The sequence below is a fragment of the Pleurodeles waltl genome, chromosome 1_1, assembly GCF_031143425.1.
Source record: "Pleurodeles waltl isolate 20211129_DDA chromosome 1_1, aPleWal1.hap1.20221129, whole genome shotgun sequence".
NCBI classification, from domain to species: domain Eukaryota; kingdom Metazoa; phylum Chordata; class Amphibia; order Caudata; family Salamandridae; genus Pleurodeles; species Pleurodeles waltl.
In genome coordinates this window covers 166,165,818-166,192,820 of record NC_090436.1, presented here as the reverse complement: position 1 = coordinate 166,192,820, position 27,003 = coordinate 166,165,818, and the positions used below count along the sequence as shown (strand labels likewise).

At 43.4% G+C, this 27,003-nt stretch overlaps 1 protein-coding gene across 1 annotated transcript in view; it reads left to right on the top strand.

The window, feature by feature from the left end:
• The window catches only part of CCDC68 (coiled-coil domain containing 68), a 161,891-nt gene extending 153,298 nt beyond the window's left edge, over positions 1-8,593 (top strand). Inside the window, exon 11 of the mRNA XM_069219631.1 lies at positions 5,466-8,593. Within this exon, the coding sequence (XP_069075732.1) occupies positions 5,466-5,532 (67 nt within the window). The 3' untranslated portion in view covers positions 5,533-8,593. The remainder of the gene's footprint in view (positions 1-5,465) is intronic.
• The last annotated feature ends 18,410 nt before the right edge of the window (positions 8,594-27,003 follow it).

The window sequence follows — 27,003 nt, the reverse complement described above, 5'->3', positions numbered from 1 at the left end:
GACCCCCTTGCGAGTAAGTACCATTGAGCCGTGAGGTTGTGGCTATATGCGGAGGGGGGAAACCTGAAAACGGTGGCAACGTTCTGAATTCCTGGAAAAGAGACTTTAGTGTACCCTCCTTCTGTGACCAGCCCCAGGACCTTCTATGCCTCTTGTAAGGGGCTTTGTGGTGTGTGGAAGCCTGAATGCAGTAGTGAGAGGATGAGATTGGAACCCCGCCATCCCCAATCTGTTAGCCAGAGCAGAGCCCCCTGGCCTGAATTGAGGCCCATGGGTCAACCGGGGTAGTTGCTTTCTGCCCCCATCATTGGGCATCTCTCTTGCTGGAAGGACACAGTTCCTGGTGAACAGAGGGGGATGAAGCCTGATGGTGACACCTTGGACAGCGTCCCTCGGTTGCAACAGGAATTGCCCCCTATACAAGCAGACAAAGTAGGCTCTATGGGTCAGATGTACAAAAATGCAATTTTGCATTTCATAAATAGCGACTTCATAGAAATCCATATTTAAGAAATGCAAAACACTATGTACAGAGATACCGATTTCCTAAAATCGATTCCTGTATTTTAATCAATGGGCTGGTTTTGCATTACCTATATAGCAATTGCTTAAACCAAGGATGTCAAAGGGCAAAAGGCCCCTCTTGATGCACCACAAAATAGAGGTGCACCTGTAGGGCACACATATACCTAAGGGGTATGTTTGTGCTCTATTGTAATTTAAAAAAACACTTTAGGGTGTTTTTTGTTTTTTAATTGCACCTGGTTTCCACCAACCTCAAGTTGGTGGTAATTGCATCTCCTAAATGCCTAAGTCGCATTTAGGAAATGTTTTGTACATCAGAATAGGAATTGCAAATGGGGAATCCATATGTGCAATTTCCTATTCTGGGAATCGCAAATTGCGATTTCTACAATGTAGAAAACGCAATTTGCGATTCCTTAAGGGCCTTTGTACATAACAAAATGCTGTATTGCATTTCTTAATGGCCTAAAATACCAAGTTAGACCGTTAAGAAATGCAAAAGGGTTTTGTACATCTGGCCCTATTTTACTGGCCATCAAAGACACCAGAGAAGGTCTTTAACTGAAAATTACTACACTGGTGGCAGAAATAGGTCTCCTTTGCAATGGCCAGTATGAGTTTGAGGACTGAGTAACGAAGAATGAACAGTCACTGGCAGAACTTATTCTGTGACAGGGACTTGAAGACTCCTATGGCGACATGATGTAGAGGATCCAGGTGTTGGAACACAGGGTGGAGGATGTGGAGGAAAAATCCCCAGAAACAACATCTGCTTGTTGGGCCTACCAGAGAGTGACAGGCACTGATATGGTGGCCTACCCGGAGGCCTGGCTCAGAGCCACTGGCCCGCGAGGAGTTGTCCCCCCTCCTTATTGTAGAACAGGATCACAGGTTCCCTCTGCACCAGCTGCCTCCTGAGGCACCACCTCACCCCATGGTAGGGAGGCTACTTCACTTTTAGGTCTACATACTGCAATGACCCCAAGAACACAGTGACCTACTTATTGAGAACTGCAGAGTAATGATATTCATTAATCTCACATTGCTATTGCAAAGACAGAGCATCATTTCTGGAGGTTAAGAAACAGCTTTGCACCCTAGGCATAAAATATGCATGCAAAATTACACATGATCACAGACCAGGGTACAAAACTCATCTCAGATCCACGGGAAGTGTGAGATTTGATTGAGATGCAACCACTATCTGAGGAACCACACAGCACTTTGAGGAACACCTTGGCCAGCTAGACCATGGTAGTGGAAGGCTCGTTTGTCAGAGTAATACACCGGACAGTTATGTAGCATAACTCAGGCCCAGGGGCAAGACAAATTTTCGCTCCATTACCGTGTTATCCTTGGAACGGAGTGGGGAGGTGACCCAGAGGAGGGTCATAGGTAATGCCCAAATGTCCACTGACTGCATTCTGGGAAAATAGTTGCCACGAGTGTCGGGAAAGCTGGGAGCGGTGGCCACCGAGGGCTCCATGAAAGCAAGCTCCATTTTCTGACCGTACCACTCCAAAATGGAGGGTACAGAGGTCCAGCATGAGGGAAAGTGGAACAAAATACTCACCCTTGACCCCTTTTCATCCTCAGTGTACAGATCCTGGGCTGAGTGGTCCGTTTCAGGCTATCACACCCTGAACTGGTGGGAAGGAGAGTGGAAGAAGGGTGCCTACCACCCGGGGCTGTTGACCTACCACTCTGATAAAGCTCATAGGTCAGAGAACCCTGGATGGCGTGGGACCTGGCTCTTGAGACTGACAGCTGCCACTCGCCTCTGGTATGGGCAGCATATTCCATGGGTTGGGGACAGAAGTCTAATCCAGGGGGTGGTATGGCCCACATCACTTTGTTGCCCATGATCGTACTGTCTGCCTACTGGGATGCACCTGTGAGAAAAATAAAAGTTAGGTGCTGCACAGATGTGATCCACTAGCATGGAGGAGTGGTCCCCAGGGGTCAGTGGCAGTTAATTGGCTCAGGAGAGTGTAGACTGAGAAATCCAACTGAGTTTAGAGTGGCAGAACTGACGAGTGCCACTCCATAAGAGGGCCTTGATCAATGTCCTATCGCCTAAGCAGGGAATCCCATCAAGGTGCTGATTGGTCTACCCTGGCTTTTTGGCTGGAAGGGCATTGTGCTGGACTTGACCCTTTCTGCAGGGTCATCTTCAAACTTTTTGCCTTCACCTCTTGTTTTTGGAACCTGTTGTTGTTGGCTTATAGGACTCTGCACTTTTTCCTGGCTAACCAGTGGTAAAGTGCTTGTTCCCTTTCCCTAAGACGTAAAGTGGTAATACATGTGCCTAGGACCGGTAAATTAAATGCTACTTGTGGACCCTGCAGCACTTCTTGTGCCACTCACTTAGGTAGCCTTTTTAGAAAATGTCCTGGGCTTGCTGTTGCAGTCTGTATGTGCAATTTTAAACTGCCATTTCAACCTGGTAAAATAAACCTTTTGCTGGACCCAAACCTTCCTTTTTAATACATATATGTTGCCCCTTGGGTAGGCCCTAAGCAATCCATAGGGCAGGGTGCTGTGTATTTAAAACGACAGACATATACTTTCAACGTTTACATTTCCTGATCGTGAACAATTCTTAAATCTGTTTTTCACTACTGCAAAGCCCACCTCTCCCATGGGATAACATTGGGTTACCTTATTACATTTAATAATTGATGACTTTAATTTGGGAGCAAGTGGGATAATCAAATTTGATCTCTAAAGAATTGTAATTTAAACCATTTCTAATGGTAAAGTTGGATTTTAAGAGACAATTCTGAAAATGCCACTTTTAGAAAGTTTGTATTTTCTTTTCCCAACCTCAAGCCTTTATCCTGGGTCTCAGGACAAGGTTTAGCTGGCAGTTGATATTTGTGTATTACTCCCAGACAATTGGACAGTGAGACAAAGGGACAGTAGATGTTAGCAGGATGGGCCATCTCTGACTAGATAGGGGGACAGAGCTGTCACCATTTACACTTGCACATCACAAAGACTCTGCCTCAGCACACTCACAAAGGGTTTCAGACTTATCTTTTGTACACCCAGAAAAGCAGGGGGCAGGGAAGGGAGTACAGAAATTCCAGGCACCTCTGTACGGAAGAGCTGTAGAATCTTCTCAGAGTAGGATATGTCATTGTCAAGGACCTGCTGAAGTCATTCGTTTTGGCACCAAAAGGTGCAAGTGGGACAAATACTATTTTATGGCCACCAAGAAATAGATTTGCTTCCTTGTCCTGATCCAAGGTTTTGCCTTTCTGGGAAGTCAAATTTCTCCAGTAGGGCAAGGCTAGAAGTTGTAGCTTGGCATGGATCCATTAGGCTGGATATTTTTACTGTGAGGTCCAGCTGAACTTGTTTTCAGTGCTGCGAAAAGCTCCAATCAGGATGAACTTGGTTTGGATGTGACCTCCCTCTCAAGCCTCAGCACTTTTCTCCAGGTGTTAGGAATGTTGTTTCTAGGCACCAGGTTTCTCTCCGGCCAGGTTTCTTTCAAGGTTGTCCTCTGTGGTCAACAGGTCCTCTTTGGAATCATGAGTCATTCTGCTTCTTGTGTACTTTAATTAGGCAAACAGGAGACCAACCACTTGATCCTTGGACAGCAGTTTCAGTCCCTGGCTGCCAACAGGAGTTGGAAGTCCTTGAGTGAGTTGTCTTTTTATATTAGGAGTAAAGAGTCTTCTTTCTTCCAGCAAGGCTGTCTTTTTCATGTGTCTTTTTACAAAGTCCAGGGATGTTCAGAAGAGGTCGGTTGAGGTGCCAGCTTTATCCTGTGCACTAGCCATTGATTGGAGAATTCTGCCACCCAACCCTAACTATTTTCTCATGGTCCCCCGCCTTCTTTTGCAGCATTTTCTCTTTGCATTACTGTAAAATTGCCCATGAAATTTCCCATTTCAAGATGACAGAATCATTCTGCCTCGAGGCACACTATCCTTCGGCTCCTTTGCCACTCTCCGATTTAAATAAGCTTCCCTCACCTAAAAGTGTCCAAAATGATTCTCCTTCCCCACTGTGAATATTCAAAGGTGAAAATAGAAAAATAAATATTTTAAGCAAACATAGACCCTGTCATGTTACAAATGTAGCTAGACAAACACAGTGACATAGCGTTCAGACCTTCAGTCTCTGTGAGGGCACACTTTTAAAATATATAGCATTTCACTTTTTGTTTATCTATTAAGCACCCTGTCTTGTGGACTTATAAGGTATACTTTAAAGGTTACTTCATGTACAACATTGGGTTTTTCTACCTTGAGGGCACTTTTTCTTTCATTTAGCCTGCTGTCCAGCCAGCGTGACCCGAAAGCCATATATTTTTATCACATGTGTGTGGTGTATATACACTCTGCTGTCCACATATGATTTTTAGATCCTATAACTTGATTGCTTTTTTGTGCCATCTACTATGACTTTTTAATAAAGTTACATAGACCAGTTGGATGCAACCAGTTATACCAGTAGCAGGTTAGTACCAAAGCACACGCACTGTGGCAGTGAACAGCACTGTCACTATGACCGAGTTCTAATACCAGCAAAAATGGAGTGCAAAAAAAGGATACAAATCTGGGGTTAACATGCAGAAAAGGTGAATTTTCTGAACAGAAATGATGGAGTAATGAAAGAGATATATACATCAGAATTATGGTATCAAGTACAGGATAAAATGACCATATTGATATTCTTCTCATAGAAGCACAGGGTTAGAGGATTGTGTCCTACTTTCATGAAAGTTAAGCTTTATTGAAACATGCTTTACAGATGTATTGTGCGAATGCTCATCTTTAGTTTGAAAACCAAGCATTACCAAGACCAATAGGTGAATTTTCCTCAGTGCTGATTGCATTCAGTACGGCACAGGTAATTTAATTTATGTAAATCATTTTAGATATTAGTGCTAGTGAATAATCATTGTATGTGCTTCTGTTTTGCAGTGAGTCTTCCTTTGAGATCATGTCTCCCTATATGATGCTGCTCAGTCTACGGAAGAAGAAAAGCTAGGTTGACGTACATCCGCTGGAGTGACACAAACGAGAAATTAAAAAGAAAGGAATGCCTGCGCATGGACAGCAGGACTTGTACGAAACTGAAAAGAACCTCCGAATGTATTTTTATTATGCAAGAAATATGTGGCGCTGTAAAGCGATGGACGATTTGCCAAATGTTTTGCAGTTGCATACAGTACAGATGGACTTAAGCATGGAGTGCCCTTGAAGTTTCTGGATCCTATGATATTCAAAGTTGAAAAAGTGGCCAATGTCGAGCTCCTGTGGAGATGATTATGCTTTTATTATCACATTTGCACACATAACACAACATCACTGCACTAGAAAGAATGATCTTTAAATAAACGAAAAGTTGAGTATAGTCAGTCTATGGTTAGTATTGCAGTCATTCATTTGTCACTTCAGAGTACTTAGGTTTGGCCTATTGTGTCAGTCCAGGGCTGTGAAAATTCTAAAATTTTCCCCTATAGGGGTTTCAAGCACTACTGTTTTTTAAATGATACGGTGCACTCATCTTTGAACTGTGGGGCAATGAAAAACATTGTCCTTTACATTTCTGTTAGTGTTTAGTTCTTCGTCGTACTGTTATGATTTACATGTACCCTAGAATGACAAGCCACACTCAGTTGCAGCTCACAGCACTGACATAATGAAACAGGCAGGCACTTTGATAATATAAAATGTTCAGAGACCTGTCCGAATTGGGCATCATGACCTGTTCGAATCATGTCCTGTTCTTTTTTTGAATGCCACATCATCATGAGATAAGCTGACGTACACTCCCACACAGGCTAAGGTGTAAACTCATTTGCCAAAATCACCTGAAAGAGTTTAAAAAACTTTTTCCTAGCCAAAGGAACTAGCCAGCAACAGCCATTTATAGGCGAGGACCAACATCTAACCTAGCTGGTAATATTAGAGTATTTCATTATCGTAAAGTCTTTCACAAATATTTAAATTTATTGTGGTAAAATGAATAAACAACAATAGAAGGACTAGCTAGAATGGCATAAGATACATAAGACAATAACTAGCTCGTCAACATTGTGCAGAAACATAGTGGCTGAGCTACCAAGCATCTTCATTCTGGCACTATGTTGCCATTGGCTCTCCTGGATGGTGTGGCTTACCTGCATGCATCATGAAAAAAAAGCTGCCCTTGGATACCCAGTCCCAATTCTAACACATGTTTAACTTTCTAAATAGCTGGTTTTCAGCTCATCCAATATATTTATAGGTACCAATTTGTAATGAAGACAACCATGCAGCCATATTGTCCATTAAGTGGTTCCAACTTGTGGACTGAAGGATGAAATTTCTTAATTTAGGATAGTCAACACAATCCTCTTGTCCTGGTAGTGTAATATCCACTTGTAAATCCCTTAGAAAAGTTCAGTTCGCCTTGCTTCTCACCTCAGCACAGTGTTATGGTTAATAACACATGTGGCTGTGAGGATATATGGAGGAATAAAATAAACCATTCGTATGAGGAGAATACAACCGAATCCTTTTACCGAAAACAGGACACAAATTATTTTTCCCTTCTGGTCTTTTTCTTCCATTTATAGTCACCAAAACCAATATATATAACAGTGCTTATTTACAAAATCTTCTGTACGCATGTTAAACTTGGATATGAGTAAGGCTCTTGAGAATGAAAATAGTTGATGTATAGAATCATGAGGATTTGTCTTGCACTTCGATTACCCAGCACTTTGGAACCCTTGCTGCATGGACAGATTTTCTACATTGGTTAAGGGTGAGTGCGGTCTGGAAAGTTTTTATTGCACTGTCTTGGGAGATAGTACTTGAAATGTGATGAACGCCCAAAAAGCCTGAATTTCGTTAGTATTCAAAGGTGACCTGATGCAATAAGCTTGAGGAAGTGTCCCAAATATCCTACTTTTTCTCGAGTTTTAGTTGTTGGAGCACATTTTATTTTGTCTTGTGAAGTAATTTTGGGGGGAAGTGGAAGAGAGCCATAACTTTCATATTTATTCCAATGGAACCCAACAGATTTCTATAAACATAGATTTGGTCTCATAGGAAAACGCCAGGGTAATCAAAAAGTCAGTTTTCCTAGGAGTGAAAATGGTGGGAGGAATCCCAAAATGAGGAACTCTGCACAGTTTAGGACATAAGCTTTTGTCTGCTTGAACATTCACATTTTTGTGCATCAGGCCAAATGGTCTCACCTCTCTTGCTTGCAGGGCAGATGGTAATATATAAAATGCTCACTGTCTTGCAGACAATTTTGCCTCAGTAAGGTTTATCGCCATAAACAGTCAGTGCACGGGAAGCTATCATTGACATGGTTTCAGACAACAGCCTTTGTGACAAACCTGGCTAATATGACACATCGAGGCGTTGCTTCCTCCTTAGCCTGGGGTACTGAACTATGCAATTATGAAGCTAAAAGAGGCGTTAACTCTGCAAGTCATTGATTCATGGTGTGAACAAGTTGTGAGGTGGTTCTTTAAGGAGGAGAAGATCTTGACCAAAAAGTTATCTAATCTAAGCTCACTGATAAGTAACATTATCCAACATTGCAACAGGAGCTACCATCTACATTAAAACTATGCAAAATTATAAAGTTTTTTTTTTTTTTACGTGAACCTAACTGACTTCCTAGCAGGGATAGTAGGATGCATGTTTTGCCATAAATTCTGTGATTCGCAGATCTTTGCACGTATGTAAAACGAACCGGGGAAACTGAGTAAGATTCAATGTTAATATTGCAAGCATGTGATAAAATTATTTGTGAAGAGATGCGTTTACATTTATATAATTAATGTATGGTATAACCATTTCATGGTAAGTTTGCATTGTTAATACTATTTTTCTAAGGAGCAGATATGCAGCCATATAATGATTTACACATTTATTTCATTGTTTTATTATTCTGACCATGTGTGCATATATGACAATATTCAGAATTATAGCTGCACCGTTGCTATTTGTGATTTTTTTTTTCAATTCTAGAAGTCATAATTATGAGGACGAATGTTCTGTTCAAGAAAGACACATCTAATAAATTAAGCGAAACTACTGTCCAATTTATGTCCTACAAACGTATTATTTTTCCAATAAACGTTAGACTTGCATAAATTATACAGTTATTTCGTTCGCAGTTTAATTTTTATTTTTATTGAATATTTTCATTTATTTTATCCCAATTCTTAATTCTTTCTACTGTAAGCTCATGTAGACTGAGTATAGGAGCAGTATTGCCTATCGAGATTATTTCTTTTTCAAAGCTCTGGTTGTGATTCTGCAAGAGAAGCCGTTTGCCTCAACTAATCATTTAGAGTGAGTGGGCTATAAGGAATGTAAGGCATGTGTCCTTTCAGAAAGCATTTTCTTAAACTATTACTGTCTGTTTAGTAAAATTCTATTTATAATGTGAAAATTATTTGATAAAAATCAGTTTCTGCCTAAATCGAGCTCTGTGCCAAAGTAATACGAAGGCTTAAAATTATCTTTTCCCGCAGCTTGAGCATTAAAGTGGTGCTGTCTTCCTTTATACTCGGAGGCAGATGGAAAAACTTTCATCACCTCCGTGGGTTCTGAGCAGTTGCCCTCCACGCTCTGGGAATCCTTTAAAGTGGTCATAGGGGACGCCTGTATAGCTAAGCACGCAGACGCTCGTCAGAGGCTGACGTTGCTAGAGCAGGACATCTGGTTTCTGGAAGAGATGTACTGTCGTACAGGGGACAATGCTACACGGACTACCATCAGAGACAAGATCTCGAAGTTTACCGAGGAGGCTGACAGGGAAGTCTCTTATTTACAGCGGGGCAGTGAGGTGGGGTCTGCCCGGGCTGCTGTGTGGGTGTCCTCTTACGCCACGGACCTCCTGGATGCAGACTCTGGGTGGGTGTCCACCCCTTCGGGGCTGTTCAATGTGATGTCCTCTGTTTACTCCACACTATATTTCACCACCATGACCTCTGAAGTGCCAACACTGTCCGAACACCTGGACACTATTCAACAGATTTGGCTAGATAGGGCACATTGTGAATAGTACCCATCACAACAGAAGAGATAATTCAAACTATTCAGCTCTTGCCAGGTGGAAAGGCACCAGGACTAGATAACCTTGCAACTACCTTCTATAAGGAATTTGCACCTCTTAGCAAAGTATGAAGATTCTTTAGCTTCTGGTGCACTCCCTCCATCATTAAGGGAAGCTGTCATTATTACATTGGTCAAGCTGGACAAACCAGCTCATTTGTGCTACTCTTAATGACCCCTTTCACTGATTAGCATCAACAATAAAATGTTCACAAAGATTCTTGCTAACCGGCCCCTCCTCCCTAAAATAGTACAACCTGACCAATCTGATTTTTATCCCCAGATGTCACACCATTTTTACATGTATGCATCACCTTGTCCCACAGGTCAAGGCTGTCACCGCTCTATTGGACACCACAAAAACGTTTGATATGCTGGAATGGCCCTACCTCTTCTCTTCATTATTGCGTATTGGCATCAGCCCACGATTCCTTCGACAAATACATCTGCTTTACATCCTCCCCACGGTGCTGGTTAGACTGAGCGGCATGCTGTCGGACCCCTTTCAGATCACTTGGATGCCCCATGTCGCCCTTTTGTTTGAGATTTCTGTGGAGCCTTTGGCAGCTTGTCTTAGACAACACCACGCACATCGCGACATTGGCTTCACCACAAGAGGGCTGGTGATTTTGATGTACATGGACGATATCACCCCGCACATCTGTGACCCCGGCGAAAACCTGGACCCCATCACATGCAAGGTTATGCACTTTGGAATCAATCACGATCTGGTCGAACGTTGGTGAGCAAACTCGGCCACACCATTACCTGGCTAGAGAATAGATTGCGGGACGAATAGCCATAGCTAAAATGGTGGTCCTGCCAAAATTCCTGTATCTGTTCCTTAGCGTTCCTATTCCTCTGACCACCTCCTTCCGACATCTGAACAATGTCATGATAACATTATATCGGCCAGCAAACAACCATGGGTTAATTGGGAACTTCTTACACTCCTGCTGAACCGGGAAGGGGTGGGGGGGGGGGGGGGGTGGGACACTTGAGCACCTGATACGGAACTATAATCCCTGTGCACACAGGCACTATCTACATTACTATATACATTCCATGCCGTTCCAGCCCCATGTTGCCATAGAGAAGGATCGTGCAGTCCCATGACACCCCTCCACAGCAATGTATGCAACCTATAAGGTTCCCAGAGCAGACATACACTGTCCAAATGGTTAGATGGGCATGGGAGGGTTGGAGGAATCGTCCCCAACTACTGTCTCTATGGCCCCTCCATTCCAATAAGCTATAATCCACGTGTACTACTGTTACAAGATAAAGGCAGTGGGGTAAGGGCTCGTAATTGCAACTTGCAACATGGTCACCTTTTCAGATCTTTAACCTGATAACGAATTTCTCCCGACCCTGGCCCACCCCTCTCCATGCTAGACACACTACTCTTATCAACTCAAAGCCACCAGCCAATCTATACGCAACACGTTCCTGAACCCACCCCCACCTCCTGCACTCCCTGCCCTGGAGCACATTCTCACCAGCCCTTCGCCGCACAAGCTTATAACCTGTCTCTGCACTAGCATGCAGGTTTAATCTCCCCTCACTGTGTCCTGCTCCCCAGCTCATTTGTTCCATACGGGTCTTATTGCTGACTCGCGCTGCCTCCGATGCGCAGCGCCTCAGGCCAGTTTCATACACTTAGCTTGGTTATCTCCTTAGGTCGTGTCATATTGGGAGAAGGTCTACTCGATTATTCATGCAATCACTGGCCGTGAAACCCCCTTGCACCCTGCGAGTGGGAATATTGGGTTATGTCCGTGACATTCCATCTGATGTTCAGCAGCTCACCGCCATGCTACACTTTCTGGCCAAGTGCAGGGTGGCCATGCATTGGGACCGACAGCACAAACCCTCCACTCAGGCATGGCTCTGTGACATCACCGTTAGTCAAGAGGAACTATCTCATATTTGGTGCCCCTGCAATCATGCCCAAGAGACATATGGGAACCCTTCCTCACATATCTCCATCAGCCAGAACCCCCATTTTGCTCCTCCAGTAGACCCCACCTAGCCCTCAGTACATAGTTCTTGTGGCTTTGTCCAGACACACAGTCGCTCAGTACTCCACTTAGGCAGCGCCATAGTCCCCCGTAGAAGCCCACGGGGCAAATTTTGATTCACACCTCACGGCACATCACCACAATCCCTCGGATGATTCATTGTTCTGTTCATTCTGTTGTCAGACTAAAATCAACCCTTGAACGTTGTATGATTTAGAAGATGCCAAGATGCTTTCCAATATTATGCCACCCCTCGCCCCTTCCATTCCTCCTTGCTCTTACCTGTACCCTGTTGCCTCCTCCTACCCCCAACCCCCTTCTTTTTGTTTAACCATTTACTATGTTGTTAAATGCTGTTCCGTTTACTGTTTTTTTGGTCATAAATGGCAAAAGAGATTTATTTAAAAAAATTAAAAAAACTTTCTTGGCGTCAGTAGCACAAATGCCTATAAAATGTGCCCTCTGGAGCAGGGCTAGCTTAAGGATTTTGGGGGCCCTGGGCCAAACCTTTTTTGGGTGTCCCTGTTCAGAACAGCTTTGAATTTATGATCCAATTTCGGATCTTACATGCCCTCTTTGTCCCGGTATCTGACACTGCACAGGCATGTCCAAATTCTAAAATGTGTTTACATCAAATATTCAGGTATAGTGACATTATGTTAATAGTGTGTACATAGCAGCAGCTCACTAACATTACAGCAAATAATCTCTGTGACATGCTCAAATTTCTTATATGTGAGGTCCCCTGTTTTGAAGTAAAGGAAACTTTTATGGATGTTGCATTAAACATAAACACAGCATTTCTTTGCAAAATGTCGGTAAAAGACTGTCAAACATTAAAAAAAAAAAAAAAAAAAAAAATGGTATTTAAAACAATCTGTTTAAGAATTATTTAAGGTCATCAGGGCAAGTCTCTCTTCGAAACAGAGCTGGCTGTATTAAGGGGCCCCCTGACAGGCTGGGGCCCTGGGCCAGGGTCCACTTTGCCCATGCCTTAAAATGTCTCTGGTGCAGTAGCTAGCCTTGTTGCTCAGCAGTTTAGTAAAATAATTTATATTCTAACTTATTTTTAGGGGTTTTGTAAGGTGTCCTAACATGTCACCATGTGTGCTCTATAGACCATATACATTTTATAATAAGGGCTCCCGGTTTTAGTGTTTTTTTTTTATTTTATTTTTTTAACATTTCCATCTGTATGTATCTATATTTATTTTTGGACCATCTTATTGGTATTTATCCATATTTATTTTGTGTTTTGAGAATGAACTGAGTAGTAAAATGGTATATTTCCACCTTTATTTAACTCTTACACATGCACTAACATGGAAGCCTGTCGCGTTTTAGCAAATTAATCAGCCACCCACTGGTGCGTATTAGCTTTATACTACAAATATACATTAACATATGCTTGTATTTAAGGAAATCTGATCCTGTTTTGTAACTCCCTATCTGACTACCTTCTCAGCTTTTGCCTGGAATTTATGAAAGTCAGCATGGAGAGTCTCTCACAAAAAGCACTATTTTCAGTACTATTCTGATTTTTTTTTTTTAAAACAGACTGGAAACACATTGTCTTCTTTCTGTATTTATCTGTAACAATCAGTAAAAACTGGGAGCCTTATTCATAATTAACAAAATTGAACTGTACCACAAAGACTTTATTTTATATATTGCTTATGGCCCCAATGCAATTGATTCCTTGACATAGGAGTGCTTGCTCGGGGTATGTTTATCTATGGCATGAAAATATGGTGTAAATGGGTTCCACATTGGCATGTGTTAGACCTGGTCACCCCCAGATTTTTGACTTCTGTTGTTGAACCCATTTTAGTTGGCATTATGACTTTGTGCACATTTTCCCTGCTAACCAGTGGTAAAGTGCTTGTGCGTCTCTTTAAAACATGATGCAATTGGTATATGCCTGATTGGTCCATTTTTATTTACTTTTAAGTCCCTAGTAAATGGGACTGCATGTACACTAAGGGCCTGTAAATTAAATGTTACTAGTGGGCCCACTGTACTCACTGCCATCCTCTAAAGTAGCACTTTAAAACATGTCTGAGGCAGCCTGCATTGCAGTTTAAAACTGCCATTTTGACCTGGCAAAAAGTCGTTTTTCACTGTTGTAAGGCCTACCTCTCTCCTTTTGTAACAACGGTTTGCCTTATTACATATAAGAGATTTCTTTACATTGGGAACAGGTAGAAATATACAGTTTACATTCAAATACATTGTAATTTAAGTCTTTAATTGTAAAGTCAGATTTTAAGTTTCAATTTTAAAAATGTCAGCCAACTGTGCCTTTAAGCTAGCATCCTGGGTCACATGACTGGGAATGGCTCTTCTGTTGGGGGTTTGTGTATTACTTCCACACAGTAACTCAAAGGTGACTTAGGTGTGGACAGGATGGGCCATCCTGAGAGTATGGCTGGGTAGGAGCTGTACCTAGCCTCACATTTCAAAGGGCTTTGCCCCCAGCACACATACAGGGAAGGCCTGGTGTCAGTTTCCTTTATTTTGGCACCCCAGACAGTTTAGAGCCTTGACCAGGGGACAAACTTTCCAGACCAAGTTTGGGGGGTAGGACAGGGAGGGACCCACACAAAGGCTGGCACCAGCTATAAATATTGTCTCTCCAGGGCCACTCATCGGAACACTCCTGGACCTGTGGAAGGTACAGAAGGACTGCCCTACTGCTTGAAAGACTGCCCCACTGTCTGAGAAGGAAGATTGGACCTGCTTGCCTCCATCCCAGACTAACCAGAGTGACTCAAAGGATCAGTTGGCTGACCTCCTGGTTCACCTACAGGGACACAATAGGCTTTAGAGGCCTTCCTTCAACTGCCCAGCTGACCTGCTACAAATAGAACTGCAACTGGACCTGCTGTAGTAACACCCAATCACCAACAGGTGCCCCCCCCACCCCTGGTCCCCGTGGCTGGCATCAGAGTGTAATCCTCCTGAAGTAAAGGAGAAAATCCTCAAATTTGGGCTCCTCAAAACTCCAGTAATACCTCCTATTCATGTCATCAACGACTGTCTGCAGTGACTGGCAATGCTAGACTTGCATTTTGCGCTACACCAATGTCAGGCTGAGGCGACTGCCAAAGCAAAGCTCCAGCAATGACAGTGTCCGACATCCAACCAGTACATTGCTCTCCATCGACGACTGCCCATGACACCTGGCCTTCGCTTTGCACTACAGAAACAACAATCTGCAATGCTCAGCTATCTTCTTGTGACCTCCTACAGTGCAAACGGAACTCCTCACACCATTCATCAAGGTCAGCCTTTCCACTGGTCTAGTGTGACGAGGTGATCAGAGTGATGCTTCGTGCTTTTATGCGCTATTTTCACTAAAAATCTTAAAAATTCAATAACTCCATTCCACTGATAGATGTTTGTCATTCAAGTATCATTTTATTAAAATTTACTCTACTTTTCTACATTGGTTTGGGACTTGTCTTATGCAGGCTTTATACTGCATTTAAATGTGAGCTGCTTTGCCAAATAAAAATGATAAATAGCTAAGACAACTGACAATGTTCTAGTCTGATTACTTCAGAAAAACGTTTTGTATATCTAATAGATAATGCTATAAATGCTTGGATTGATCGTCTGTGTGTTTGAGTCTGTCCTATGTTAAGTCTAGAAACGTGTCAATTTCCCAATATGTGTGTTCTCTTTTAAACATAAACATGCCCTTAGAGCTTCCTTAGAGGTTCACAGAGAAAGCTTTTTAAAAGTTGGTAACAAACATTTGTTTCTCAAGTCGTTCAACCCTGGGTATAGGCATAGAATATGCTCTAAAGATTAGTAAAATTTGTTGCATAACCTGCAGGAATAACCAGTATGGAAAATGTTCCATGAGCCCTCAAACTGCTTCAATGAAATGTAAAGAAGACGAAACCTTAGAAATGTATACTTGGTTGCTGCTCCAGGTTGGAGTTGATGTAAGGCTGCCTCGATGAAAAATACGAATTTAGAAGATACTCTGTGGATTTACATCATGTCATGTTAATTAGGTAGATCATATAAAATGAATTTGCTATCCTGTTCTGATGACATATTTGCAATTAGTTTGTCAATTTCAATACATGTCCGATAGAGAGTAAGCTGTGATCTTTTTGTGAGGCAACTATGGCCCTCATTATGACATTGGCGGTCCAGCTCGGCCTCGCTGGTGGTGGCGGTAACACCGCCGACGGCGTAGCGGTGCTGGACTGCCAGATTATGACCATGGCGGTGAACAGGCTGCAAAGCAACCAGTTCACCACCTGTACCATGAGGGGGGTCGGACCGCCGGGGCGATGGTAGACCACCTTCGCCCCGGTGGTCCACCATAGACCGCCGATGGTATTTGAAGCCTCCTTTCCGCCAGGGATTCCAAGGATACTGGTGACAGGAATTCACATTCCTGTCGCCAGTATGCGACTCCCCCCAGACACCCCCACACAACCACAGTCCCCCCTAAGCCCGTAGAGACCCCCCATCATAGCATGCACGCACCACAAACCCACACATGCAATCACGCATTTACGCACTCATACAGACACAAAGATACACTCACACACACCCCACCACCCCTGCATCCATTCACTCACACACACACACACACACTCACAATCATACACACACACATACACCATCCCACCTCCAATCACACAAAAGCACAACCCCATGCATGCACACACCACTCATCACCCCCCTCTATCGGATGGGCACTTACCTTTTCTCAGTGCTCGTCTGGGAGGAGACAGGATCCTTGGGGCCGCCACACCTATTACCAACTCTCAATAGGCCTAGCGGTGCAAGCAGAGCCTCCACTGCACTGCCGACGGCCAGTATGGCTGCTGGCGGCTCTCCACCCGAATTCGGGTGTAGAGCCGCCAGCAGTCATAATATGCTATAGACCGCCGAAGTCATATTGAGGCCCTATGTCTTTAACTGAGGATGGACAAGACAAATAATTGTTGGTTGTCTCCTGAAAAATCAGACCCCTCATTGCTTGACAACGCACATTCAGAGAAGTGGTGGCTGGTACCTCAAATATTTGGTGGAGCAACCAACCCAATAACATAAAGAACTGCGGAGATCACTGTGCCAAGACCACCAATTGGTAGGTGTGAGACTCAGTTTGACCAACACACGTTTGTGCACAGTAACATAATTTCTTCAACGGTTTTGAGTGCAGTTTGCTTTTCCCAATCATGTATTTTCCAGTTAAGACACAGTACTTCATGAACTTCCCTATCTCTGTGCTATCCTCTAAATAAACCTCGCGGATTAGCCACAGTCATGTTTTCTGCTGGTTAAGCTTTTCCCAACATCTGTGAAAGCCCTGCTCCGGAGCCCCATTTAAGCCCCGGTAGCATTTAAAACCTCCAGATTAAGATTCTGAAGAAAACAATCAGTTTAAAACACAAACCCCAAATTACACTATCACCCAAAATTACACATTTCCCTCATGGATCCAAACCCCTCCATTCCACTCCCGCCCACCTGGCTTTAAAATATAAAAATGTACTTACCCGCTTTGCTGGTTCGCCTTCTCCAGTACTCTGTTTCCTCAGTCCCTCAGTGCTGGTGGTCTCTGAAGCAATTGAAGTCTCAACACCAATCCAATGCTGATCTCGTGCTGCTGATAATGTGAAGCTGCATGGGAGCAGAGCCAGGATTGGCTGACCAGGCGGCCTTGACCCTTCTGAAGGCACTGGAGGCCTATGCCTGCTCTCCATCTAGCTGTCAAAGGCAGCTAGGTAGAGTTGTTTAAAGTGTCCATGTCAGGTTGGCTGTCGCAAGACAGCTGACATGCACACTCTAAACTGGTGGAGAGAACACCACTCCCCTGTCAACAGTCAGCAGCAGTGGCCCTCACGCAAACATGGCTCGGGCTGGGGAAAGGGAAAAATAATAATGGTAATAAATTCTATTTAAGAGCGTTTCATTTTTCACCTTTACACTGCCAGCAAAAGGGGAGGGGCAGACCGCTGATTCACATAAGTAATTAATTTCCTGAGATAAGTAGACCGAGTTAATTGATGGAAGATTTCACTCAAGACGAATCATGGAGTGAGGGGGTAGAAGCCTAAAGGTCAAATAATGATCTCATGTTCTGGATAAAAATTGTAATGAGTTTGTCTGTGTTATATCCATGAGTGCTAATGAGCCATAAGGCAGAGCTGGAAAAGGTTTAGTGTTTAGCTCTTTGATTGTTGTACTGAGGCCCAGTATCATTGTGCAAATCTTTCCAGTGCTTTGGTTGTTATAGTGGATTTTTCCATATTGGTTATGCAGACAACTTAATGTCTAAAGTGTGAAGCCCAATTATTCAGAAATATCTGCGGTTTCAACTGCGTTTTGGCCAAACGTCCAATTGAATTTCCTTTCCTGCTTGCCTATGAACAGAATTTTGTTTTTGTTAAGTTGACAGCCGGGCCATCTAACTGAATAAATGCATCAAGAGTGTTGAGCTGATTCTGAAGGCCTGATGGAGTTTGTGAACAAATAGCCAAGTCATCAGCAGAGGCTAGGTGACTGATCAGGCAACTTCCCAATTATGGGGTAATAAAGTTGGGATTACGCATTTACTGTCCTTTGTCCTAGATGCATAATGAGAAGAGAAGTGAAGCAAACCCACAGATCGTTATCGATTCTGACCTGTGGACAGACTGATTTGCCCGAGAGTTTGACCTGCATCCAGGTGTTGGTATGGAGCACCATAATCAGATGTAACAATGCTGTGTCAATGCCAAGGGTCAAACGTTTATACCATAGTCTGTTTCCATTTACTTTATCGAAGGCTGCAGAATAGTCTACAAAACAGAGTGATAGAAATGTTTATGGTGCATCACCTTCTCGTTGAAAAAAGGACTAGTGCCAAATGTTGTCCACTGTGGACATCCGGGTTGAAAGCCTGCCTGGAATATTGACAAAAGGTCGCTTTCAGTAGACCAATCTATTAAAAGTGACAATAGATGTTTAGCGAATAGTTTGCCTTCAGCGTCTTGAAGGGCAAGTAGGTGAAAGTAGAGAGGCTTTTAGAACCTTTTTGTGCACAGAGGTAAATTAATGGAGCCTTGCCAGGAACCGGGAACCTTGCCAGTGCACAAGACACAGTAGTAGAGGGTTGTGTTTCATTACATCAACTGGGATCACATTGAGTCCTGGGGCACGAATAGGCTTGGATTGCTTTATTAATGTTGCTATTTCATGCGTGGTAAAATCCATATTGTTTTTGATGCACGTAGAGGAAATAGGAGGGGGTAAAATGCAGACAGTGCTTTCTTTTTATGTGAAGAGTTGCCACAGTCGTGAGGATACTACTAATTAAATACCTTTGTGAATAGGAAATAAATTGTAAACTTACACTAAAGTGTAAGTTTAGCTTTGGGAATCGGGTCCACAATTTGCAAGTTGGTGCACTGCTTGTTATGACTATTACCTGACGAGTGCTCCTCCCACAACTAAATAAACCAGTGTGTGAGCGTGCTGCCGCTGTTAGAGCTTGTGAAAGTGGTGGAGAGTACTTGTGCCCTGCTGACTTCTCTGTTGGCCTTCTGCTCCCACTGTGATCCTGTCTGGCCCCCACTCATCCTCCCCCTTTCAGCCGTCTTTCGCTCTCCTGCATGGTCACCTGTGTAGGGGAGGCTACGTGGTGAGTGCAGCGTCAGGTCAGATCGGGGGATGTTTGTGGCAGCGGCTCTAGAGAGGTTGGGTGGGCAGATGAATGAGGGTTGTGGTTGGGTTCCAGCCTCAGAGTTTGTTGAACAAGGGTAGCCTCTAGTGCGGCTTGCGGGTCTCTGGGTAGCAGTTTGAGCCCGCCCCTGTTTCCTGCATCTTGTCTGCCTGCCTGCTCTCACTGCACACCCTCTCAGCCACATCCCGGTTGGTCCCCAGTAGTTTATGCCTGCCCTGCTTTATACTGTTTACGGGGATTGAGTCATCACACTACCTGCTCTCTCAGTACACTGCTCTAGTCTTGGGCACCAATCTTAGTGTGGGAGGGACCTATGGTATAACACAGCAGCTCAAATGGTAATAAAGCTACAAAGGACGTTTCTCTCCCTTTTCCAGCATTATTATATCTTGACATACAGAGACTGCTTTTCTATTGCTTTTGGAACCCATTGGAGCACGGCACTGCCCAAATCGTACAGACATTACAGAGTATTCCGCAAGCCACAGACGACAACACACAAGTATACTTTGCTCAAGAACACTGGGCAGAGACCCAGACCACAGTGGCAAACCACCAATGCCTCGTGAAGTATGAGCTCCGCCCCACTGCCATCTCTGACCTGCTCTCTAACAAAAGGCCCTGGACACAGTACTGGACATTACAGTTTTATCAACCCTCATGCACCCTCCAGCCGTAAGGCTAGGGAGTCTTGCCTTTGATCCCACATCTGCTACTGGGAACTTCTCATCCCAATGGGCAGACTTCCCACTTGTCCTTGCCTCCACTTACTACTCCTCAGACACCGCCTAAAGTTTGCAAGTGAAATAGGCCCTAGAATTTAACTGGACGCTCAAAATTGTTAAAACCAAACTGCTCTCCGTCCAAACAAAACCCATCAAAGCCTGGATTAAAACTACATTACCACAACAGCACACTCCTGCCTTAAAGGAATCCACTGACATTTTTTCTCCCAGTGACAGCAGTGGATAAGGACTGGTCATCAGTGCAGTGACTGCCTCAGGGGATACCCCGAACCAACCACCCAGCACACGTTCTTTTCATACTATTAAAGTAGAGCTTAACAGAACATCACAGAAAACTACCTTTAATCCTTCTGGTTCCGAAAGTGATTGTCTATGGCAGGGATGAGATGAAAGAGACCGGAATGTAGCATCTCGGTACTCTCGATTGGACCGTACACAAAGACGTGGCCAAACAGATTCGGCTGTAGCAGAACCAGATCAGCTTACAAGCTCATTGAATAACTCTGATCTTTCTATTCATCTGGGTGATAATATTCTAAATTCTTCAAAACACGTTCTAACAGCAGATGAGCATGAAAGCACTACAACCATACCTGAGTCACACTCCAACCCAATCCGAACCAAAGAGGACACCACCTCTCCTGTATACCCGCTGCTGTCGGCAATGAGTTCAATAATTTCAACCATCTCAAAGATGGCTGATACGCTGGAGGCTCAATCTACTCTCAATAGAGAAAAGGTTACTACATTAAAAACTGTTCTTTCTGAAGTAATTATGTAAATTTTAGCAAGCATTAATGAAACATGTATAAACACAAAAGCAGAGGCCCTTGCAAATTTCTCAACTGTATTCCAAGAAGGCAGCATCTCCAGCTCCACAATAGTAGGTTGTGAATCCCCATATGTTGCCAACATCTGTACTTTCTGATAAGCCAAGTACCAGTCAAGTAACAATAAATATGTATTCAGCTCACAATTTGTTGTTAATTGATGAACACTCTGGAAACTCTGTAGGATCATTACCTGATCTCACACGCATATTAGCAAACAACAATTGAAAATGCTCAAAAGATTAAAAGAATGTAGCTAAAGCAAACATGGCGTCATCGTCAGGTTCCACTGCCCTTCAGATGGCGCAAAAAGCTTTTACCATTTTTTAAAAGCAAACCAAACAGAACAAATGGAAACTATACAGAATGTTGCAGGGACAGTGTGTATCAATCAAACTAACCAGGGAACCCTGTATAAGAGCTCGGGTAGCTTCAACACTGACTCCACTGACACTTTAACTTATAGTCATGGAGAGGCACGGAATATTTTACCTGGTCTCTGAATACCCTTGGGTATTCCATCGCTAGCCAAGGACTACAGGTTAGTTCAACCCTCAATGGCTGCCTCATTTACAAACAGATCTCAAAGCATTAACACTGAATGTTATCCCAGCATAACCCAGGATCAACAAATCCATGCCCATAAGGATCGACTGCAGATAATGGATTTATTACATCAAGTGGATGATAGCTTTCCACTCCTAGTCAATAACTTGTGCAGCTATGACCCCAAGGTTGACCAGCCACTAAACAGCTCTGCCGTTACTCCTTCCAACAAGCCTAGACCACCTGATATGAGGCCAATAGATGGCATAGTCACCACTGCACACCTATCCGCCCAATGAACTTTGAGCCAAGGAGCAAATCTTCTACAAGCAGTTTTCAACCAAATGAGTCTCCTTTTTTAATAGCATCATTAGTAATAAAGACTAAGGCCATCTTGAACCTTTTAAGAGCCACCTTAAATCTTCAGAAAATCCCTTCCTGGACTTTACACCCTGTTGCCGTTCAAGAGGGCTACTTGATATTCTCAATTGTTACAACATCTTACAGGTAAGATTCTTCCCTGATCCCAACACCGTAGTGTCTCCAGATCTTTGACTATGCAGGTCCTTCCCAATAAAAAGCTTGGCACAGAACAAACTCTGACAACTTGGGTCTCAGAACAGATAGTATCAAATCTGTGCCAAGAGAGAGGTGTTAGCAGAGTGGGGAATTTCAAATTGAAAAAGTGAAATACTATCCCACGATCTTTCTAAACCCACAACTTATCAGTCTCCCACAAGAGTTCTCCCTTTGCAAACAATGTCGGCTTTAAGGAGCAGCATACCTAATACCTCCATGATGGACATGAGGCCCACCATCAATGTATCCAGTTATGTTTTTCAAGCATTGCCGACATTACTCATTAACTCTATAACTTCCAAAATCGTGTGATTCTCTTTTTAACCCTTCACCACATAGTATGCCTGTAGGAATCATGGGAACCAAGAAGGTCTAATCTGCCTAATTGTACACCCTTTGAGAAAAAGGTGTCAAATGAATAGTTTGGATACCCTGTCTGGATTGATTACATTAGTGAATAACAACTTTGATGTTTTTGGGAACATAATCTAACAAACCTCAAGTCACATCTTAGCTGTTACAATTAGGAATCACTCAAGAAAACAACTTCTCATCATCGATGTTTATCTACTTTTTTCCTTAACCAACCCTGTAACACTCATTTTAATCCTGTATGAGCTTGAGTTTCTCATATACTGCCATAGTAACTGTCCATCTATCATAACCAGAGACACTTTAATGAAGATTTATTAGAGCTACATCCTGTCCCTGACATACACATGGATGGACCTGATGGAGTCTTGGACATCCCAGATCCTGTCTTCCATAGAAGCTGTCAAAGACAAACACATCTATCTAAACTCTTAAGAACCTTTTGTTTATTAGAAATTTGTTTCCACTGTGCTGATGATCCCGTCTCTAAAGATCAACCGGCCAGTAGAACCTTCTCTATTGGCAAAGCTGAGTATACCATTGTCTTTACTCTAGTCCACTATTCAATTTTTCCCGTCTGCAGAAATGACGAGATAATGACGAGAAGGGAAATAGTTCTCGGGCCCCAGTTGACTTCCTTGTTCTTTTATTATTCTCACATTAAGACTTTCTCTTTCCTGGGGAACGAGTTAACATCAGTCAATAATAAAATAATGTGGAGCACTAAGTTGACTGAGAAGCTTGAGTCAAAGGGAAAGAATTTGAAGCAGATTCTTGAACTTGGAAACTTTGATAAACTCCACCCAGAAGGACAATAGTGGGCAGCCTCCTGTGCAGCTATAATGATGACTGTCTTTGACTATGGTCCTTGAACCACCAGCAAAGGACTATGATTCCCATGAGTCTCGGATCCCATCAATTCACACAATGACTTCATCTTTTGAGGAGACTCTTAAGGAGATCTTGAGACACTTTCTCAGCTATCAAAGATGCTCTGAAAACATAAATACCATCAAGTGCCTTAAATTACTTTCCAGAAATTCTGTTAAGAGCATAAAAATTACCAAAGTTGATATCACATACTCCGCTTGTTCCAACTGCAGAGACAATATTGAACCTTCAATCCCTCCCGAGACAGGGCCTGAACAAAGGCAAGGTTAACCCCTTTTGAAGTGGGGAATGTGATAAACAAGTAAAGATGACCTTTCATCACTAACGGGAACTACTGCGCTGCTGTCTTGTGCACTGCATAGTAGGTTTGGGACTTCCGGGACCTCTTTACCCTTACGCAGGAGCGGAGCACAAGAAGCACTGTTACTCACCAGTTCTCAATTCAGAATATTGTGGCAATTGTTTACACAATAACGTACAAAAATATTGCATGAGAGGGCAGGAACTATTTCAAGAATAAACTTGAGTTTTCTGGCACTTCGGAATATAAAAACTCCTGATTCAAACTCTGGAACAACTTCAGGCTCTAGAAATGTTCTCCAAAAATACTAGATACAACTTGAAAAGAAACACAGTAAGAAACTTTTAGTTGGGGTACAATAAAGTTCAGAGCACTGCAATGAAAACGAGTCCGGAGCACTGGGCCTTAATGGGCTTCTACCCCAACACTGCCCAATATCCAAAAACGTGGACACCTTCATGAAATCAGTCTTAAAATTATCTACTAAACTATGGATTAGTGGGCAATAAAGTAAAGCATTTAGCCTTGTGTAGCACTTTAACTGGAATCCAAAGAAGACAGGAGACTGTGATGCAAGAAGCTCAAGGGGAGGAGAAATCATAGATCATGAATTAAAACACTAGAAGCATCGCAGAAGCCAGGATCACGGGAAGGCTTGGATGACTAGAGCGCTGGATGTTCTGGGCGACTCAGGAGGTGAGTGCAGTGCAGGGACAATGCTTGTGTAGGACTGGACGAGGCCAAGCAACGATGCAGGTTCAGAGTGGGTATTTATGCTGGAAGAAGAGATTGTTCAAGAAGGCATGTGGATGCGTGGAGTATTCTAATGAACCTGGAGAAAATCATGCAGGGGCAGTGGTAATAGGCAACAGTTAACGAGTATAATGAAACCCAAGTGCATGATGGTACAGTTCACTGGGTCACAGTGAAATAGCGTAACTTGTCCTAGGGACACGTGATAATCTGCAGGTGCAAAACATACTAAACTTGCTTAGCAACAGAACAGAAAGTTCAATAGTTCAAGCTTACTGGGATGGGGACCATGGCGAGCTCGAGATAGGAAGATGCAACAATCGAAGGATGGACATGAGCAAGGAGAGTATAACCCACAGCACATAGGGCACAAGGTGGAGTTGTTACACTTGACAAAAGAGGGTTCATGCTCCACAAAGTAATCACTAAAAGAACAACATTTTTTATTACTAAGCATGAAATTGCAACATTAACAAAGCAATCCTTGACCTCCTGTGCCCCGGCCCCAATGTTATCCCAGTTTCTGTAATGGAACACAACCCCCAACTACAGAGCCGGATACTGAAGCCCATTTATGACTGTGTCTTGTCCACTGGCAAGGTTCCTCCTTCCTGGCAAGGGTCAATCATTCAACCTCTGCACAAAAAAGATAGGACTGTCTCCACCACAAGTGCAGAGACTCCACAACTGTAAATATACTACTTGTAAGATGCCATTGTGAATAGAGAAAAATAATAAACTTACAGAAAAGTGTAAGTTCGTTTGTGAATTAGGCCCAGAGATTTTTCCTCCAATTTCTCCTCATTCACTAAAACTGGCACAAATGTTGGAAATCTCACAAGTCCCTGAACCTTAAAATCATATTAATACAACAAATGTTATCATGAAACACAAATACCTATCCCTCTCTCCATAATAATATAGCTACTCCTCTCAGAAATCACCCAATCTGTCAAACAACATGCAGATCAAGACCAGCGTTTACATAAAACATCATTTACTTTGTTAGCAAACACCTACAATCCCAATCAAATATTAGGCAGTGCCAAAGTAATGAGAGCTGCTGGACATGGTTTGAAAACAGGAGCAAGAATGTGGATTCCAAAAGCATGTCATCGGCTTCTTGAACACTTCCCAAGAGAATCATGCCACACAAAAATAGGAGGAGAGCTTACAGGAATTAGGGTGTCCAAATTTTAATAGCAGGCTTGATCCTTGATGCTCCTGGTGTAGATCATCAGGAAGGCCTCTTCTTGTTGACAATGGTCTAACCAGACCACACTCCTTGCCTTTTCCTGGTGGACCACCTGGCATAGGAGTTCACCATCCTCACTCCGCACATGGACTACTGCCAGAATCAGCATGGCAGTAATATTTATGGCAGCCCCACCTGGTATTTGGAGTCACCGACTTCAATCTGCACACGGGGTACGGTCCAAACGATATGAAAGCAATCTTCATGGCAGCCCCAGCTGGCATACAATGTCATTGACTTCCATGTGCACACCGGCTGCAGCCCGATCTGTGCATAATCCATCTCCTTACACCTGAGATCCAATCGCCAGGATTTCCTATTGGACATTGGCACATTGGTCTAGGCAAGCAGGCAAGCATTGGTGATCCAGGAGCATTCCCTGGGTAATTTCTCCTCACTCAGCTCAGAGACCTGCAGGCCTTAGGTTCTAGTCACAGGCAGAAGGCTTGCAGAGCTTCTCCTCCTAGCACAGCCTGACTGGCTGCTTGATAGGTGACAATTTTGGGGGCCTCGAGCTCCCGTTCTTATAGTCCTTTTCCAGACACCAAATGTGATTTATGGTCTGAGTCTTTAAAGTTTATGTTGGGGGTCTGCTGCCATTTCAAGTGCTTTCTGCTCTGCGCTTCCATCAGAAAGCACTGCACTACATACTAACCTGATGTAGGCCAAGGATGAGCTAAGCACACAGCAGCTGCATTTGACATTAGTGAGCCTGTAGGCCTCACTCCAGTGACACAGGTATAAAGGCTTGTTCACTTCTTTTGATCACTGCACAGTATGTTGCCACCACACTGCTCATGCTGCTTATCACCTGGCAAAGACAGCAGTAGCCTTTCACTACTATGAGGGTAGTGCTTTGGGCATCCCTTCCAGTCCAAAACGACTGCTGTTAGTGAGACAGGCGTATGTCAGGGTGCACAGGCATGATCCGTGTTCACTCATGGCACAGAAAATCACTACCTGGCTATGTTGTGCCTCTGCACTGTATTAGTCACTTGTGTTCAGTGTCGAAAGCAGTGAAGTCAGAGAGCGTGGTGACTTTCAGTACCTTTTACTAACTGCAAAACGAATGAATAGGAATGCCGGAGGCAAGAGGTGCATCCATCACATTTGAGTTTCCGTTTATGGATATTTTGCAGGCAGTTTTCTCTGTGTAGCTGTCCACTCAGGGCTTCTTTGCACTGCTCAGGACTGCAAATGAGGCCTTTTCATTTCCAGTGCAGGAACAGGGCTGCACCTTCATCTGGAAGTGAATGGGTCTTGTGGCAGACGAAACAACCTCCTCCACTGATTCCTTTTTAGGTTGAGCGTAAGTGTACAACCTCTTGTATACTTTTAAGCATACTTCTGTGGGCTTCTAGCTATTTCATTTGTTAGTTTGTGACATTTAAAAATCCTT